This window comes from Rhinopithecus bieti, unplaced genomic scaffold (assembly GCF_001698545.2).
Source record: "Rhinopithecus bieti isolate Rb0 unplaced genomic scaffold, ASM169854v2 scaffold_14839, whole genome shotgun sequence".
Lineage (NCBI taxonomy): Eukaryota > Metazoa > Chordata > Mammalia > Primates > Cercopithecidae > Rhinopithecus > Rhinopithecus bieti.
The window spans coordinates 874,846-894,144 of record NW_016808133.1 but is presented as its reverse complement, the minus strand read 5'-3'; the positions used below and the strand labels follow the sequence as shown (position 1 = coordinate 894,144).

Genomic DNA, 19,299 nt, shown 5'->3' with positions numbered 1-19,299 from the left:
CCACCAGGAGCAGTGGACACAGTAGGATTTCTTTATGTATGTGTGTGATCTAATTTGATTTCAAAGGACTGTTTCCGAGTGATGCATTCTGAATACTCTGCGTATTTCCAAATTCCACAACAGAATACAGAAAAACTGTGGGATAGAGATGATGGTTTCTTGAAATAGGCGAATCACTAAAAATGGCTTGGAAGTGGGGCCCAGCTCAGGGGACAGAGTTGACTTTGATGTGGAAATTGTAGTGTAAGGACAGCACTTAAAACTGAGCACTTCATCAAACCCCAGGCTTTTTTAGGATCAGCAATTTCTCCCATGAGTGTCTTTGCTCAGAAGCCTCTAGAAGGTGAGACAGAACTTCCTGTGTATGTGGAGGGCAGCAGTGGGCAGAGCCAGGGATGCTGGGGGGAGACGCCCATCACAGTGGTTCCTGGGCTGCTTCAGGGGTGCTGCAGGAAGGGAACCAGGCAGCACTTAGCTGGGTGTGACCTCCTCAAACAGAATGACAGAGGTTGCTCCCATCCCTGCTTGGGTAACAGGAGACCTGGAAACCTGGCAACAGCTCTTCAGAGGAGGGTGTCATCTGGCTAGAGGAGAGGGCTTTGCTGGCAGAAGCAGCTACCTAGTTTAGGGGGTCTGGAGGTGACTATGGGGAAGACAAGAACTTAAAGAAGAAAAAAGTTCCAATGCATTTGCTTCTAAGTCTTTTTCCCTATGTATGTGTATGCTGTTCATAATTTTGCAAATAACATATAACTACAATCTCCTTTAACAAAACAGCCCTGATGATCTCATGAAGGCAGGGAGTAGAAGAAATAGATACTGCAGGCTGGGAAGGGTGTGTGGGTAGGAAGGGGATGAAGAGAGGTTGGTTAACGAGATAGAAGGAGTAAGCGTCTGCTCTAGTGTTCAATAGCAGAGAGGGGTGACTATAGTGAAGTGTGCTGTGTATTTTAAAATAGCTATAAGAGAGGACGTAAAATGCTCCCAACACATAGAAATGATAAATACTCGAAGTGATGGACGCCCCAAATACCCCAACGTAAACATACAGTCTATGATTTCACATGTACCCCATCAATATTTCAAACTACTATATATATATATAAAAAAAAAAACCTGCCCTCATCCATCACCCTGCTGGGTGCTAGGCCTCTTCCCCACTGCTTTCCCCAAAGGAAACAGGTGTGTCATCTAGAATTTCTAGACACAAACCTCTTGGGGTAGGGGAAGAATCTTTTTTCCTGTCTAGATCCGACTCTGCTCAGCTCTAAAAACTCCAGGAACTATAATAAAAACAGACTCTAGCAGGGCCAGGTGGGGGCCCAGGGGAGATCAAGCCCATCTCTCAGAAACTGCAGCCCATCCCACCCAGGGACCTCATTCTACCCACGCGGGACCTGTACTGGTGTCTGTGCACGCAGCACCAGGACAGAGCGAAAAGTGGCTCCAAGCTCATTTTCAAAGACACACCGACATGCAGGCCACAGGAAGGCAGAGCCCCTTTTGTCATTTCAAAGTAAGTTTTACTGCTTTTTGCTTCGGTGACTCCACACTGTTGACCATTCCCCGTCTCTTCCAGTCCAGGGCATGTCCTAGACTTTCCTAGAACAAAAATCCATTTTCTACAGGTGTGGAAAAACAGCTGGGCTCTTGAGAAAGGAGGTCATGTCAGCCTCTCCCACGGCACTGAGCAACAGGGAGCCAGGGCTGGCGGGAGGATGAGGCTCATGAAGGGGAGGAACCTATGGGCCACGGAACGCCAACTCATGGGCGCTGGCCACAGAGAGAAAGCCAGGGTTTGGGGATTCAACTTAGTGGTCTTCTATAGTCTTTGGGACAGGGGAGATAGGAGAGTCCACAAGGAAACCGTCCCTCCTAACAGCAACACTGACAGCCCAGCCTCAATGTCCCAAGTGCCCACGGAGGCTCTGCTGGGCGGACTCCCTCCAGCCAGATCAGGGCTGGGCGTCAGTCGCCCCATGCGGGGAACTGGGTCTCAGTTGGCCATGTCTGTTCTAAAAACAGAAGGACCACAACTGAGCCCAGTGTCTATTTTTAACATCCCACTCACTGAAGAGGAATGTGTAATATTTCAGTAAAAGACGAGGGCAGGCTGCCAAAACTAACTGTTTGGCTTGGCAGCCTTGGACAGATCTAAATTGTTGAGACAAAGGCTACAGAAGCCTTGTCAGAAAAGATCACCATTTAATGGAGCAAATCCTAATACATTCACCAGCCACTTAACACCTATTCTTGCCACCTCCCCTCCAAAGAGGGAAGAGGAGGAAGATGAGCGGGAGGACACTCAAAACCTTTAGAATCACAAATTCAGTAGAAGTGGCAGCTGGCAGGGACAAACCCAGGGGCCCAAAGAGACGGGGCAACAAACATAAGCAAACAAACACCCGCCCCGTCAGCCTCTAAGGCAACAAACACCAGCCAGGGAGAACTCAGCGGAGGCCCAACAGGGCATGGGTGCAGAGGTGCACCAGGCTCCAGGGATGTCAAGGTTAAGGGACAAATAACTGTGTCTGCCATTCTGGGCTCATCATCTCACAGGGACGAAGATGCACCAACAAGGAATTCATCAGCACGATCGCTGTGTTTCCTCTATCACAGCGCTTCCTAACGGCAACAAGGAAGAGGGCAACTCTGGAAGCTGCACGGGGTTAAGAGCCCAGCCCTGGGCTTACGACTGCCTGGTTCACATCCTCACTTTATGCCTTGCTTTCCTCATCTGTAAAGTGGATTGCTGTGAGGATTACATGCTGCAATGCAGGGAGGGTGCTCAGCACACACCCGGCACGTGGTGAGATTCCTGATTGGGACAAGTGTGAAAAGAGGCTTTGTGCTGAGTCTGGAGGGCAGGTGGGCCTTCTCAGGTGGATGGGGTCAGGGGACTAAGCAAAACACTGAGGTTCAAGGGAACATGGTCCCTGAGGTGGGCGAGAACAGAGCCTGTGGGATGGCAGTGCAGGGTGAGGGCAGGGCTGAGCGAGTGACACATCACCCCACACACATGGAGAGCAGGGAACGGTCGAGAGCAGAGGCCCACAGGGGTCCACTGTTGTCTCAGGAAGAGGTGAGGCACAGCCCAGAGGAAGGGCAGGAGGAAGGGAGGGGACTGCTGGGCAGAGATGGGGTTCTCGGTGAGGAGCGCAGAGACCAAGCTGCGGGTGGGTGGGTGCCACCCCAGGGTGCCCTGTCTCTCAGAAACCTTGTGACTGGAAGTGAGGAGGAACCACCAAGCAGAGTCAGTGAATCCTCTATGTCCAGGAACATCCTGCTGGAACAGCCCTTCTGTCCCACCATGGGCAGCAAAGCCCTGCAAACCACAGATAGACCTGAGCTCCAATTGCTCTTCGTCCACTCGACCTGCCAGGCACCTGACCCCCTGCATCGCGGTGTCCTGACCCACAGCGTGAACAGGGACACCAGCCTCCCAAGGGTGAAAGAATTCAAAGTGCATACACATCCCTATCATGGGCACAGCACGGAAGAAGGGCCTGTGCTCATAAATGTTTACGTGTCTTCCCGAGGAGGGCTCTGGAAGGCTTCCCTACTCTGGGAATGATCTATACTGGCCCCCTGAGATCTTTTGATATCATCAAATCAAGAAACCGATCCCCAGCCCAACCTACTTACTGTCCTAATAGGCAGCTGGACATCAGGTGAAGGAATGGGGTAGCCAGAAAGGAGAAGCAGACAGACAGCTTGGAGGAGGGGCAAGGCTGGGGACAGGGTCAAAACGCCCAGCCAACCAAGAGCCCAGCCAACCAAGAGCCCAGCCAGCCAAGAGTCCAGCCAACCAAGGCTGGGGATGGGCTCCCAAGAGCCCAGCCAACTTTGAGGCAGGGCCTGACCTGCCCCAAAGGCATTTTCTTCTCTGAATTCTCCAGCCCAGGCCGCCTGGGGAATGTAAAGAATCCTCTCTCCACTCCCTGCCTCCTCATCCCGTCTGAAGCCTTCTAAGTGCTGAGTTTTTTCCTCTCAAAACAGCAGTAGCATGAGATAGGAATGCAACATTAGGTCCCCACTGGCCCCCTCTCCACCTGCACACCTGCCAAGCTGATAGATGAGTGGAAAAGATGACAATCACGACCACCCCCACCACTTCTGGGACCGGCAGCCCTCCCTTCCATGATGGAAGAAGTCTGGGCAACAGAGGCACCACAGCCAGCATCAGCCTCAGAGGAGGCAACTGAGGCATGGGGGACAGGCTGGAAAATGAGGCAGGCGCACAGCTGCTACAGTGAGGCCACAGTGAGCTCTCCTGATCAAAGCTGCGTTGCATGGAGGCAGCGACCACCAGTCCCAAGCACAACTGCAGTTCATTCTGTGGAAGTGGAACGGTCATGGGCTGGCCAAGAGAAAGGAGCCCATACGGAGGTGCAAAAGTTGGGTGAGAAACCAAAAATCCCTGTGATTCTTAATTCTGCCCATGGCCGTGACCTTGGGTCAGGCTTACCCTTGTGTAGGTAGGTTTGTCAGAGGATGGAGAAGTCAGAGCTGGGCACTCTGCTGGCATCCGTTAAATGCCTATTGAACTGAACAGCCGAAGGAGGGCATGAGGTTACATCTACCCAACATGTGTACAAATATGGGTTAAATGAATGGGGAAAATGACTGGAGTGACTTGGTGGCTATAGCTTTTGTCCTAAGTGAGATTTGCCACCAAACATAGCTGTCCACTCACTGAGCTGTTTTTCGAGCACAGAAGTGGCATATGCTCAACTATGGGCCTACGGCATAATGTCTGACATAAACAGGGTACACAATAAATGTCTACTGGAAAAAAAAATCAATGAATGATTTCAGAGACAGAAAATAGATGGTGGCTGCCGCGGGCTAGCGGGAGTAGGGGGAAGTCATTCTCTAGTGGGAACAGAGTTTCAGTTTTGTGAGATGAGTTCTGGAGGTGTGGATTAAGTTGACTTAATCATTCCACGATGTGTACACATATCAAAACATCTTGTTATACATCATAAATATATATAATTTTCATTTGTCAATTAAAATAATAATTTTAGAAAAGAGTTCTCAAGATGGATGATGATGTTTGCACAGAAATGTGAATGTACTTAATGCCACCAGACTATACACTTAAACATGATTAAGATGGGAAATTTTATGTTGTGTGTATTTTGCCACAATTAAAAATAAAACGTAAAAAAATCGATGAGTGATTAATTAAAAATGGAAAGAGATAACCAACGTTAAGCATGGAATGAATGACATAGCTACTAGGGCATGGAATCTTAGATTTAAAATGGGTGCAAACTTACCGCAGCTCTTCTATCAAGAGGTGCATTCTCTTCCTTCACACATTGAATCTGGCCTGGCTTGTGCCTTGATTTGACCAGCAGAACAGAGGAGAAGTGATACTATGCAATTACCCAGCCTAAGCTTCAAAAAGAGTCCTCGTACACTTTCATTCCTGCACACCAATCTCTCCACTTCTGTGTGAAGAAGTCCAGGCTGCCTGCTGGAGACATGTGGTCCAGCTAACACCCAGCACCAACCAGACACATAAGCAAGGTTCTCAGAGCATCGAGTTCCCATCAGGAGATCAGATGACACATGAGTGATCCCAGGCAAGGCCGACAGAAGAACAGTCCAGCTGAGCCCTGCTCCAACCACTGACCCACACAATCATGAGCACATAAAATGCTGCTTCAAGCCATTAAGTTTGTTATGCATCTATAGAGAACTGATAGAGTTAGGAAGGCATCAATTGAGAGGTAACAAGAAATGGGGTCCAAGTCTCCCTCCATTCCTGCAACTGGAGATTGAGGGGTCCTACCTTCACTAAAGCCACCTCCTGTTTGTGGCTCTCCAATGAGGCTCTTATAAGCCTTGAAGTCTTAAGAAGAGTTTGGCAAATCTCTTCAAGCAGGGTGGCAGGGCACTCCAGGGTTAAGACTAAAGAGGAATGAGTGATGGGCTTTCTAAAACTCGGCACTGTCTAGTGAAGAAGGAGGAAGGGACAGCTCTCTTGCTCTCCGAGATACCCTCTGTTTTGCCCCTAGACATTTCTAATAGCAAACTATAGTAAGTCTGACCTCAAGAGATCAAACAGGAAGGTGAGGACATAGAGTAAGCCCAACAGTTTGTGAAACAAACTGGAACTCTCATCTAACAGGAACATGAAATGAAACTGCAAACTCTGAGCAATGAAGACTAGACTTTACTAAAAGGATGCAAGTTATGATAGGTGACACATGTTAACCAGATTTAGCAAGCTTCCTCAATTTACACTGGTTCCTAAGGGACCAGATATGCTGGTATCTGTGGACAATGAGTCTCTCAGCACAAGTGTGATCCAAGTGGACTGTACTTGCTCTTTATGTTCTCGAGAACTTCTCCAGGCACCTGTTTCCCACTCTGGCCCCAGCAGCTGTGTCTGTATCAGTGGCCACTTCAGGAGCTGCACTACCTTGTCCCAGAATGTCTTTTATGCCAAGTTAATAAAAGATGAACTGTCCTGTCCCACAAATAGCTGATTCGGGAACATTTAACAAGGTAAATTCTTAAGAGAATAGATATTCTTATGGGGAACATGATGAGCTTAGGTCTTAGGACACTTTAACTATTTTTTACTTTACTCTGCCTTTATTACTGTGATATCATCAACTACAGACCCAGTCCAGGAAAATCTGCACTGCTTTCTGGGCCACCACACCCAAGGTTGCTCATTTCTAACACACAGAGAATCTATCTGGCTATTACCACTAGATATCATCTATAGGATTAGTGTTTCTCACAATTACTCATTTTGGGAGCCCATAGAAAAGGAATATTGAGGGCCCCGGCTAAGAATCCATGTAATGATGCACTTTTTACCCACCTATGACTTCCTTTGCAATGTCAGTAGACACAGGATCCAGTGTTGGATTTAGGAGCTATTCCAATCGCAGGTGGCTCCTTAACATCTTGTGCTCTCTCCCAAGACAATGTTGGTCACCCCTGCAACCAGTACCCAGATTCCTAGGGAGACTAAATTAATGCCATGTCTTTCCCAAAATCACCTCTTAACTCTAACAATCATCTCAACTGTCCCACGCTCCCATGCCCTGAGGCCAGCTCGCTTCACCCAGGGCAACTGGCAATAGCTTACTAAATACTGTCTGTGTACCAAGAACAGTGCCAAAGGTCCTTGTCCATCTGAACCCTTGGGCAACATCTCATTTTAAGACACAGTCGCTTACATAAGGGCCTCTCAGGGTCCTTCACTCGGGCCCACCCTGCTTATAGGCCTCCTCTGATCAGCAACGATGTGGACAAGTGAAAAACCACAAAACCAGTGCCTTGAAGTTTCAGTATTTAAAAACCCTGATCTGCCCAGGAGTCCAAGCCCTATTCCAGGCTCACCGCTGTCTCTGTCTGTAACACACTCTCATGACGTAAAGAACCCTCCAACACACACCACCAAATTGTTCTAGAATTCAGAAAATCTTGGTCTTTTATTTCTGTTCCTTGGGTTAAAGACACCTGCCTTTTAGTCATTTTGCCTATGAATGTACTTCTACTGGGGCAACTAAGAAGAGGGGAAAATGAATTAACATCAGTGAAGCTTGATGCTCTTAAGCAGCTCTGGCAATGATGATGATAATGATGAAGAAGAAGAATGGCTGGGAGACAGAATAGTGATCCAAGTTGGGATGAATTAGCTAAATGCATGTCTATGTCTATCAACCTGCTCGTCGCCTGCCATTTGCTCAAAACTTTGTCTTATGGGCATCTCTCACCAAGGTGCTAAGTGCTGGGGACTAGAGGTATGAGCAGAGAAAGGGCCCCCAAGAGGGCTGGCCCCCTTAATCAATGGGCATCATGGGGCCTCATTGGACCCTGGCTGAAAGCACTACTACTTTGAACTCTATCACCACACCACACACAATAGTTTCCTAGTTCCTCACCATGCTCCTCCCATCCCCTCCTTTTCTACCAACAATGGGCACATCCCCTGCAGCCTGGCAGTCAGGGGGCTGTCTTCTGAGTCCATCAAATGCTGAAAGAAAAATACACAACTATTCAATTCTTTTTAAAAGAACAAATAGATCTAAATTTAATCCAACTTACCCTTGTTTCCCAGGAGAAAGGGGCAGAGTGCTCATCTTGCCAAGTTAGATCCTGAAATAAAAATTCAAGAATAAATCTGAAATCCAAACCTAGACATTTATCCCATGCCAACATCCACCCAGGACCATGAGGGAACTAAAACTTAGGAATAATCCCAACTGCTGGCTCTAAACGAGCCTGATGCTTTGACACTCTCAATATAACGTGCTGACCATCTTGGCCAGATTGCTCCCTCACCTTTACCACTGAGGCTGCCAGACACTCCCCTCCCCAGCCAAACAGACAACAGGGAATGCTGGTGAGGCCCCCCAGTGGACTCTGACAGATGAGCTGAGTAGGAGTGGACGAGGGCTTGATGGTCTCAGCAGAATCAGGCACAGACTCAGCCCTGAACAATGATTAGCTGTGCGGCCTTGGGAAGATGACTTGGCCTTTTTGAGCCTCAGTTTCCTCATCTGTAAAAGCAGAATGAGACTTCCCTTGCAGGGCTGTTACAAGGATTAAATGAGGTAATCCGGGAAAATAATGCCAGGCCATAATCTGCCAGTCAATGCCAACACAGTAGCTCCCCTCCTCCCCAACAGGACTACCGGAGAGCTCAAGGGCATGGATCAGCAGAATCAATGAAGAAAAACGCCAATGTAATCCATGTGACTAATTATAACAAGAACTCTGAAATCATGCCCCACCCCCACCAAACAGAGCAGGACAGAAAGAGCCCTATAGAACAATCACTAGGAATTTGACCTTGGATCCAGTATGTTTTGTTCACTGGCCTGCACAAATAACCTGGAGAAGTCACCTTTCCTTAGGTCCCACCCTCTGCCTGCAGTTATTCCTATGCTAGCAAATGTCTCATCTGTGTCCAGCTTCAATTGGGTAATTTTTGTTCGTTTGTTTGTTCTAAAAGATGGGGTCTCAGTATGTTGGCCAGGCTGGACGCAAACTCCTGGGCTCAAGTGATGCTCCTGCCTTGGTGTCCAGAGCAGCTGGGACTACAGGTATGCACCATGTCTGACTGCTTCCACTGGGAACTATTTTCAGAATGAAAAATCAGGACACACTGGGTGATACAGGCGAAAATGGGATAAAATATTTTAAACTGAGATCATATCCATATCTCCCCAAAACTCCAGGTGATTTATGTCCTTCCCTAAGTATCCCTGGATAACCGTTTTCTTCCCACCCAGAGGCACACTGACTCTGCGCCCCTAAGTCAAGTGGTCTGGCTTCCCTCTCATCTACAGGGCAAACCAGTTCTGCCCACAGACCCTCTTCTTTCAGCTTCTGACAGAGCCTCTGCCACCCCAGCTTAGCCTCAGACACTGGGGGCAAATGCCAGGGCCCACGCAGGGGGAGTGCCTCACCAACATATAAGTGTACACGTTCAGCCTTCCAGACCCCGAGCCTGCGTTCTCTGTGCAGACACCTCCTAACATGAACAGCCAGTGGGAGGTCAGTCTTTGAACTCGAATAACGAAGGCATGCCAGGGTCTGGGCAGCTGAAGGCCTATTCCCAAGAAGGAGGGATGGGGAAGGAAGTGTGTGATGACTCCCCAGCACAGCCCAAGCACGGCCAATCCTAGATGACAAGGGTGACACAGCAGGGCCTTTGTCCACTCCTCTATCCCCAGTGCCTGGAAGACTCAGCGACTGACCGTAGCGGACGCTCACTTACTCTTTGAGAATATGTGAATAAACAAACTCTGCACAAGCCCAGATCCTTTCACAGGTTGATTTTCCCCCACAATCTCCCCCTCCCAACACTCACACTGCCCCAAGACTTCCCAATGTGGGGGTACAGGCTCCTTACAGCTCTTGGCCCCAGGAGGAAGAGCCGGCCATCGACAGGGTAGAGATCCAGTTCTGTGTCCTGATGGCTGTGCTGTGTGCCTTGGTTCTGTGCAGTAGGGACTGGTACATTTGTGGCACAAATACTTCACAAATACTGGGGGTAAAGAGCAAGGAAAACCCAGAGAAGAGACGGTTGAAAGGCCAGAATTAGGTCTTTATTTTCCCAGGAGTGCATATAAAAGGACTAAACACATTTATATCAGGAAAAAAACAACACTAACAAAGATACTAGTTATAAATATTAAGAATTACAAAAGTCAGGGGAAAGCCTTACAAACTGGGTCAAGCTGCATTAAAGTGTATCAAACAGTCAGTTCTGAGAACCATGTAGTGTGTGCAACTGATGACCATGTGCACAGTAAGAAGACCCCCATCCTCAAAGTGTTACAGTCAATCTCCTGTAATGGTATTTGTGTATGATCCTGACTTCTGAACTGGTTGGTATGCACTGCCTCATGGCTGTCAAGCAAAACCTTTAAAAATGAGAGGAACCTCATTTTGTTTGGAATTTCAGTTAAACTCAAGTTACTTCCCAATGCACAAACTTCATTCCTCCAAAAATGGAAATGGATGCCTGAAGGAATGTGAGTTACCAAGGATTTGCGATTAGATGTCTCCTAGCAGAGGCGGAGGGCCAGCCTTCAGCTGTAGGGGGCTCCTGGTCCATGTCTCTGTGTGTATGCTAGGGGTACAGTTAAGCTAAATAACCAAAGTCCCTAAAATCCTCAGAACCCTCTGAGTTCCTTTTAGAAGTAATCAAACCAAGAAGGGCTTTGTTTTCACATGGGAAAAATAAAAGAGGCTGATGGAATAAGTATCATTTATTCTAGTTAATCATTCATTAACTCTTCGTGAATAAATGATCTCTGCACAAGCCTGGATATTTTCACAGGTTGACTTTCCTCCCCAGCCTCCACACCCCACACTCACACTCCCCCTAAGACTTCACTGGCTCTTCACAGCTCTTAGTCCCACAAGGAACAGCCAGCCATCCACAGGGTAGAGTAGAGACCTGGCTTTGGATCTTTGGAAGAAGGTAAATGGAAATCAACTGGCAAAGGTGCTCCTTCCATCCAGAATCGGACAGGCCGCTGGCCACCCAAATGGAAAGAGGAAGTGTATGAACACCTGCGGGGCAGGCAGAGGGCAGGAACGCTGGCCAGGGCGGGGCATGATGTAGCTGGACTCCCCTGTTACTCGATATGATTCTAAATATTAATTATATACCTTGAGTCCCTTTGAAATCTGCAAAGATTAAAATAATAAGGCTTTTTGCTTTGGAAGGTGGCTCAGTATACAAGACTCTGAGGAACAAAGACTTAGCCCAGAGCTTGGGGACAGCCAACTCTCTAGTGACTGCAACCCATATTAGCTGAAATTCCAAGGGGGTCGCAGGGGTAGAAAGGGTCACACTGTGATTTCTCCCCAACTTAGTGTCGAGTCAATAGTCTTTTGTTTGCTCCAGCAAGAAATGAAGTCAAGGGGCAGATTCCTTGGGTTTCTGTAATTCTGAGCTCATAAAAAACAATAAAGTGCTTAACAAAAATAAACATGCCAAACAAAAATGTGATGGAAGCTCTGATGTCAGCCTTTGACTGCACGCTCTAGCCACAAAAAGCACTGGTGGCAAGAACAGGCTCCCTAGGGTGTTGGATGCAAATGGGATCAGAATTGCAAAGTGGTGGCACCCACTCACACGCATACAATGCTATCCTTTCTTCTACTCCCATGGTGACCAGCAGGCAACCAAAATGAAGCCAGGCACATGCTTTTGGACCAATCACATAGGCTTTTTCTAGGACTGCCTGGAAGGCTTTCCCACCCCCCTCTCTGGCGCCTAGGATCTGAAATCATCTAAGTGCCAAAAAACATCTGTTACTTAGGCCACCCGACAAGAGAGTGGGCTTCATTGTGGGCCAGGACTTATCCTCAGAGTCAAATTCCATAAGAGGCATCCATACCAAAGGCAGCACTGAATCTCTCCAGAAACAATGTCTTCTCTGGAGTGCAGGGCAGAAAGATGCCTCCGATCACCAAATCCCAGAGGAGAAAGCCAAAAAGCAGAGGGGAAACTATAGAAAGCCACCAGAAACACAGAGCACTTGGCAATTATCAGAGGCCAGCACTACATGTAAAAGGCTCTGCCAGTCCCCACGCAGCTCCAAGAACTCTGGGATAAACACACACACACACAATCTTTTCCCCTAACATCCCAGAGACCTTGAGAGTATTTGCTCTTCTCTGGGAAATGTTCATCCAATTCAGTGTGTACCTCCTAAACCCTAAATGAAACAGAATTTTAAAAATAATAATAATAAAGCATATTTTTTTTCCATAGTGCTGGAATACATGTTTGAATCATATTGCCAGCATTTACTTCTTTGCTTGTTGATAAAAAATGGATACTGGAGGGCTTAACAACTCTATGGTTCCTAAACACTTTTATTTTTGGAGGCTGCAAGGCTGCAAGCAGAAGTGTGTTGGAGCAGGTTTGCACCAACTAACGAGAGCTGATTGCAAAATTTTGAGGAATTTCTTGAACCTGTTGTTAAATACCTTAACTGTGTGATTTAAAAGGTGAATTATATAAGCTTGCAATTAAATCCATTGTATTAAAAATAAAGGTAATATACTTCACACCCATAAGGATGGCTACTATCAAAAAGCAGAAAGTAGCAAATATTGGTGAGGATGTGGAGGCACTGAAACCCTTGTGCACTTTTGGTGGGAATGTAAATGAAGCAGCCATTATATAAAACACTTCGGCAGTTCCTCAAAAAATTACACATACAATTACCATTTGTTCCAGCAATTTCATTCCTAGGTATACACCCAAAAGAACTGGAAGCACAGGCTCAGAGATCCTTATACCCCAATGTTTATAACTGCGCCATTCACAATAACCAAAAGATGAAAGCAACCAGGTATCCGCTGACAGATGAATGCATAAACAAAATGTGGTTTATCCATACAATGGAATACTATTCAGTCTTAAAAAAGGAAAGAAATTCTGATACAGGCTTCAACATGGATGAACCTTGAAGACATTATGCTTAGTGAACTAAGACAAAGACAAAAATGATATGATTCCACTTATATAAGGTACCTAGAGTAGGCAAAATAATAGAGACAGAAAGTAGAACAGAGGTTATCAGGGACTGAGGCCAGGAAATGGGGAGTTATTGTTTAATATATACAGAGTTTAATTCTTTAAAGGATATAATTTCACTTCAAATAATACACGAGTTCTGGAAATGGATGGTGATGATGATTGCACAACATTGTGACTGTACTAAATGCCTCGGACTATACACTGAAAAGTGGTTAAAATGGTAAATTTTGTTATACGTATTTTACCACAATAAAAAGTCGTGGAAAGACACGGAGGAACCTCAAATGAATATTATTAAGTGGAAGAAGCCAATCTAAAGAGGTTACATATTGTATGATTCCAGCTATATGATATTCTGGAAAAGGCAAAACTACAGAGACAGTAAAAAGATCAGTGGCTGCCAGAGCCTGGGGGGCAGGAGGCATGAGCAGGTGACGCACAGAGGATTTCTGTTAAGGCAGTGGCTCCCCTCTGTATGATACCATCATGGTGTACACCTCCAAGAGCGACCCCTAGTGTAAACCAGAGACTTCGCATGACAATGATAAAAACAATGCAGGTTCATTGATTGCAATCAATGCACCACTCTGGTTTAGGATGTCGATGGTGGGGAAGGCTGCATGCATATGCGTGTCTGTGTGTACATTTTAGGAAAGGTCTGTGTGGGAACCCTCTGTACTTTCTGTTCAATTTTGCTGGAACCTAAAACTACTCTAAAAACTGAATGTTTTTTCAAAGTGTGCCCCCCCCCCCCAAAAAAAGTAACAAACACTAGAAACTCAACATTTCAATACAGTTACTATTATCCATGGTCTTGAGGTTATTTGCATCCATTGTATGTGTAAGGTGGAAATACCACATAGTGCAGTCCCCAGTTGTGCATCCCATTAAGTCACGCCAAGAGCATGGAACAGGCCACGGTGGAGTATCTGGTCATGGCAACTGGCAAATGCTAGAAGTCAGGGCTAGTCCGCCTCACTCCCCCTGAGCCGGCTGTTAAATATTTACCAGCACACCACAGGCTACAACCATAACAAACATCCTGATACTCATCACATTCTGCAAGTGTTTCTTTCTGGTGTGTGGATGGATACCGCCTGCAGAGGGCGCTGTCCAGCATGGGGGCTCCCTTAGCCTCCACAAGCTGTTCCAGGAAAAACAGCTGGGCGGGGAGTGAGGCTTTCTGGGGTGATTCTAAAACAGCATCAACATCTGGGAACACGACAACACACACATTGACGCCAGAAATGGTCGTCTGCCTGAAGTTCATAAATAAGGAGAGTTTCTGGTTGACACCTGTGGCATCTTGGCTTGAAGGTAAGAAATGTAAACTGAGAAATTCTATAAGCTAGAGAAATAAGGTTTAGACAGCGGAGCATGTGAGCAGGACAGAAAGTCCCATAGGTTGCAGAGTGTGTCACCCTGTAGTGATGCCAGGTGGCCTGGGTATCTTGGCTCATCCCGGGTGGAACACATTGTTCCTGGTGAGCTGTGTCGTGCCCCTCACTCCCTCAGAGATGCCAGAGCCTGTCCTGTGGATCAACTGTAAGGCTTAATTACCAAGTGACAACACTGGTTGTTGTCACTGATAATGACAGCACCCTGGACATGTTGACCAACTGAGAGCCTCCCAACCGCAGCTCCATGCACAAATTCAACAGTGCTTCTGCTGTAGTTATTTCTATATTTATTTCTCCACAAATAAATATGTTACAGGAGTGAGATAATCACACTCCTTGGTATTTACCCAGATGAACTGAAGACTTTGGTCCACACAAAAAACCTACACACAGATGTTTTACTCATAATTGCCAAAACTTAGAAGCAACCAAGATGTGTTTCAGTTATTGGATAAGTAAACTGTGATACATCCAGACAATGGAACATTATTTAGCAAGAAAAAGAAATGAGCTACCAAGTCATAGAAAGACATGGAAGAACCTTAAATGAGTATCACTAAGTAAAAGAAGCCAATCTCAAAAGGCTGCATACTGTATGAATCCAATCACATTACATTCTGGAAAAGGCAAAACCATGGAGACAGTTAAAACATCGTTGGCTGCCAGGGGTTGGGGAGAGGGAAGGATAAATAAATGGAATGCAGAGAATTTTTAGGGCAGTGAAACTCCCCTGTGTGGTATTACAGTGGTGGGTACATGTCATTATTCATTTGTCAAGATCCATACAGTGGACAACCCAAGAGTGAACCCCAAACTATGGACTTTGGGTGGTAACGATGTGTCAATGTACATTCATCAGCTGTCACAAATGCACCACTGTGGTGTGGATGCTGACAGTGGGGGAGCCAGAGAAGTAATGAGAGCTTTGTACTTTCTGCTCAATTTTGCTGTGAATCTAAAACTGCTCTTAAAAATTAAGTCTATTTAAAAAGAGGAGAGTACGGAAGAATGATTAAAATATGTTCTTTTTTTACCAACTGCTTATTTTTAGGAAGTATTGTTTACATATTTATGGAATCCATGCTTTTCCCTTTGACTTGTAATATTTTAACTCTGCTGAGATAAGGGGGTTTCCATAACTGGAAATACAACACTGCAGTTCCAAAGACAGAAAAACAGTCCTGATTTCACCACTGGGCATGTTTTCCGCCATGAATACGAATCCAGAAACTCAGTCCTCCATAGATTACAGCAAAACAAAAACTCAGTGCGAGCATGGTAATGGAAACAGGATACAGAGTAGGTGGAGGAAATTCTAAAGAAATGAGCAAACTATGACAGGAAGTCTAAACAAATGGTCTCATCTTCCTTCCTTCAGAAGAAGAAGAAGAAGAAGAAGAAGAAGAAGAAGAAGAAGAAGAAGAAGAAGAAGAAGAAGAAGAAGAAATAGATATTTTCTCTAGTACTATGGGAATCCCTTGCTTAGAGTGTAGAAGTGACTCTTACCAATTAAAAGATGACTCCACACCTGTCGCCATGCTTCCTGCCCTCCCTCCCTGCATGTCAGTGACCAAGTCACTTCATTTCTTTGCTAAACCTGTTCCCTGGCTGCCACTGGGCCACCCTCCCACAAGAGCTAGCAGGCAGAGGTGCCTGGGGAGGAGACGCCTTAGCTCCCAGGGAACCAGGCCAGGTGCTACTCGGGGCAGAGAACCCACAACATGAAAGGGAAGCTCACAGAACAGGCCCAACCGCCCTCTCCTCTCAGCCCGTGGAACTGGATTTGAAGCAGGGTCATCTCAACTCCTGCCCAGGGCCCCAGGTAGAGGGACTCAGAAAACCCTGCCATCCCTTCTAAAACATCCACGGATACACCAGGCAAAAAGTGGGAATCATAAATCAAACATTCCACCTTCCTTAAAAAATGAGTCCAAAATGCTGAGAAAGCAACTCCCTAATTTTCTCTCTCTCTCTCTTTCTTTCCTTCCTTCCTTCCTTCTTTCCCTCCCTCCCTCCCTCCCTCCTTCCTTCCTTCTTTCTTTCTTTTTTCTTAATGTCAGATTTCAAAATGAAAAGGCCAGTCTACTAAAGGCAAAGAGGATGAGGAGACACAGCAGCCAAACTCAAATCTAACAAAGATGTAATGCTCAAGAAAGTTCTGAAGCGATTGATTCTACCAGCTGTTTTATAATGCTGCTTCTGCCTGGTTTGAAACTTTTAACGTTAATGTACAGGTAAAAACTTTTATAATAAATTGGTTTATTTTAGAAAGCAAACCTCTAGGCTGGCCAGCACACAGGCCCCTAGGTTTGCAGAAAAGTCTTTTGCAGATAGCCTTAACCACACAGAGCGGGTGCAGCAGCTCAGCAGTTTGCTAAACTCAGGTACCCATAGCCGCAGCACCTGTGGAGTCCTCTAGCCTAAGGACTAAGAGGCCACAGGCACTGCAGGAGATACAGGGAGGCAAAAACAGCTTCAGAAAAGGAAGCTAAGGCCAAGAGGAGTAAGAGAGCAACAGCAAGTCCCCAGGTTCCTGTAGGAGGGGCAGATATGAAGGCGCTGGAAGGACATGGCAGAGGATCATGCCAAGCTGTTGAAGAGGGGACAGAGCTGTCTGGCTCCGGGGTCTAAAAATCCATGTTCCACAACATGTGAAACCCCAATTAGGGATATTGAAACACCCTTCTTGCCCAGCTCCACCGTATGGAGAGATGGAAGAGGCAAGTAGGTCCATGCAAACAAGATGCACCAGCTGCCCAAAGTTCCCTAGTCATCTGCTTAGGGCCCATCTGGAGTCAAGAATATCTCACAGAATGTGGAACCCTGTAATTCTCACCACGTACTCACATCTCGCTAGATCAGTGACAAGGAGATTGGGGGCAGGAGCAGGGAGCAACAGATTCTTAACAATCAGGTGTGTGGGGTTTTCTCCTTTGGGATAACAGGAAACAGCAGAAGCAGACAGGGTGATCCTTTTAAAATGAAAAACTTTCCCCTCCAAAGTAAGCCATTCCTGAAACCCTACTGCTGGAGGAAGAACGCAGCAATCAAGCAGCGCGGGTGAAACACTGTCAAAAGCATCCATTTGCAAACCTGCCTTAATGTTCTTACCAAAATACTGGACCCAAAGTGCATGTCCCCAATGTCTGTGCCTGCTCCAAGCCAGGCCAGCGGGTTTGAAACTCTGTGAGCCATTGGTTCTGCCACCAGACTTCACAGAGGGGCAAACTACCCCTTAAGAGAGGCGACACCTTGCTGGTGGCATGGTCAGGACAAGAATCCAGGACTTGGGGCTCTGCAGGCTTCTCTCCTTTTGCTGGTTGAGACATGTTCTTCCAGCAGCAGCTCCAGATTTTCCACAAAAGGGGGTTGGGTGGCTGTGGGAAGGGGTTAGGGCCTAGGTTGAAGCTATACTTCTGTGCTTTTTTACTGAGATCACATGTTCACATGGGGGGATTTTTAAAGGAGTTGGTAAAGATTATGGGAGGATGAAGTACCCTAAGCTAGAATGCCTTGTCTCTAATATAACAGGCTTTGAGAAATATTTGCTCAGCTGATTTCCAAGGAAGCAAGAACCTAAAGACTGATAGGGCCCTTCACGGCTTCAGTACTCAAAGGCAGCAGCCTCCTTCCCTGCGGAGAACCAGGTTAAGTCATCAAGGCAAGGGGCCATCTGGGCCTCAGGCCAGAGGATGAGGATGAAAACACACACGGACGCCACACCTGTCAGATGCAAAGGCAACTTCAGTGAGCGAACTGAGCCCCTGACCACATTCAAAACCATGAAGATCTGTGATCAGCATCATACAATCAATTTCTATTTGTTCCTGCAATACACAAGAAATGTCTAGAAGATGGTCACCACATTTGGAGGCTATATTTGCATGCTCTGACTTAAAATGTTGCTATGTGAGATAGAAAAACACTACTGGCAATGGGGGAGAGGACACCATTCGAAGAAATAGTCAGTGTCCTTCAGGGCAGCAGAAAGGGCTGCGGAGGCCCCAGGACCACATCAGAAGACTGATCAAGTGGGAAGGAACACAGGGCCCCACTCTATCTAGTTTACAGTCCTTTAAGACAAACTTGGGGTCACCTAATTGGGGGGTACCTCTGTTCAGCAGCCTACCCTGTCCTTATCCATCATCCCTGTGCCTAGGAGCTGGCCCTACTCCATGAATGATCTCGTGGGGACAACAATGAGACAACTGACTCCACTTTGGTGCCAACCTCTGGCCCAGTCCAGGGGAATTTAAATTCCCCACTGCTATTAACCTACACAGCCACTGCAGGCAAAAACGTACCCTGGGCCATGTTCCTATGTACCTCTGTTAAAATACAGGGTCTATCTGCCCCTCTGCCGTCTGAGCTGAGGCTGGTCAGAAGCATTTCAGAACATGCTCTCAGCTGGTTTTGCAAAGCTGAGATTCAATTCTCCTGAGTTGCTCCTGGAAGGACATGCAGGCACCACAGCACAGGACAGTCCCACTTGCTTTGAAATCACATTGAGTTTACAAATTAAGAAACAGCTCAGTCTGGCACCAGATAAGGAATGAGAATAAAAAATTAACTTGGCCATATTCTTCCTCGTCAGTGATACTGGGCTCTTCTATGACAAGGGTTTTTTGATCATGAGTAGGCGTGTAGATATTCTTAGCTGGACACCAAGCTAAGGGAAAATGACAGTCACTCTCCAACATTTGTAAGTACTTAGAAGTTTACTTCCTCTCATATTTATTGGTGACTCTTCCAAAGGAGTGCTGCCTGCTTTTTCATCCCCCAAATCTGGGCACAAACACTGCACACATATCTTTATAAATACACATATTTTCCCACTGAAAATGTTTCGGCTCT

At 46.5% G+C, this 19,299-nt stretch overlaps 1 protein-coding gene across 2 annotated transcripts in view; it reads right to left on the bottom strand.

The window, feature by feature from the left end:
* Nucleotides 1-19,299, bottom strand: part of CUNH1orf198 (chromosome unknown C1orf198 homolog) — a 29,852-nt gene that overhangs the window by 8,826 nt on the left and 1,727 nt on the right. For both annotated transcript variants that reach the window (XR_001887936.1, XM_017885616.1), the window contains exon 2: nt 8,080-8,130. Coding sequence is in view for 1 of the 2 variants with exons in the window: in XM_017885616.1 (XP_017741105.1) it covers nt 8,080-8,130 (51 nt within the window). In the remaining variant the exon portion in view is untranslated. The remainder of the gene's footprint in view (nt 1-8,079; nt 8,131-19,299) is intronic.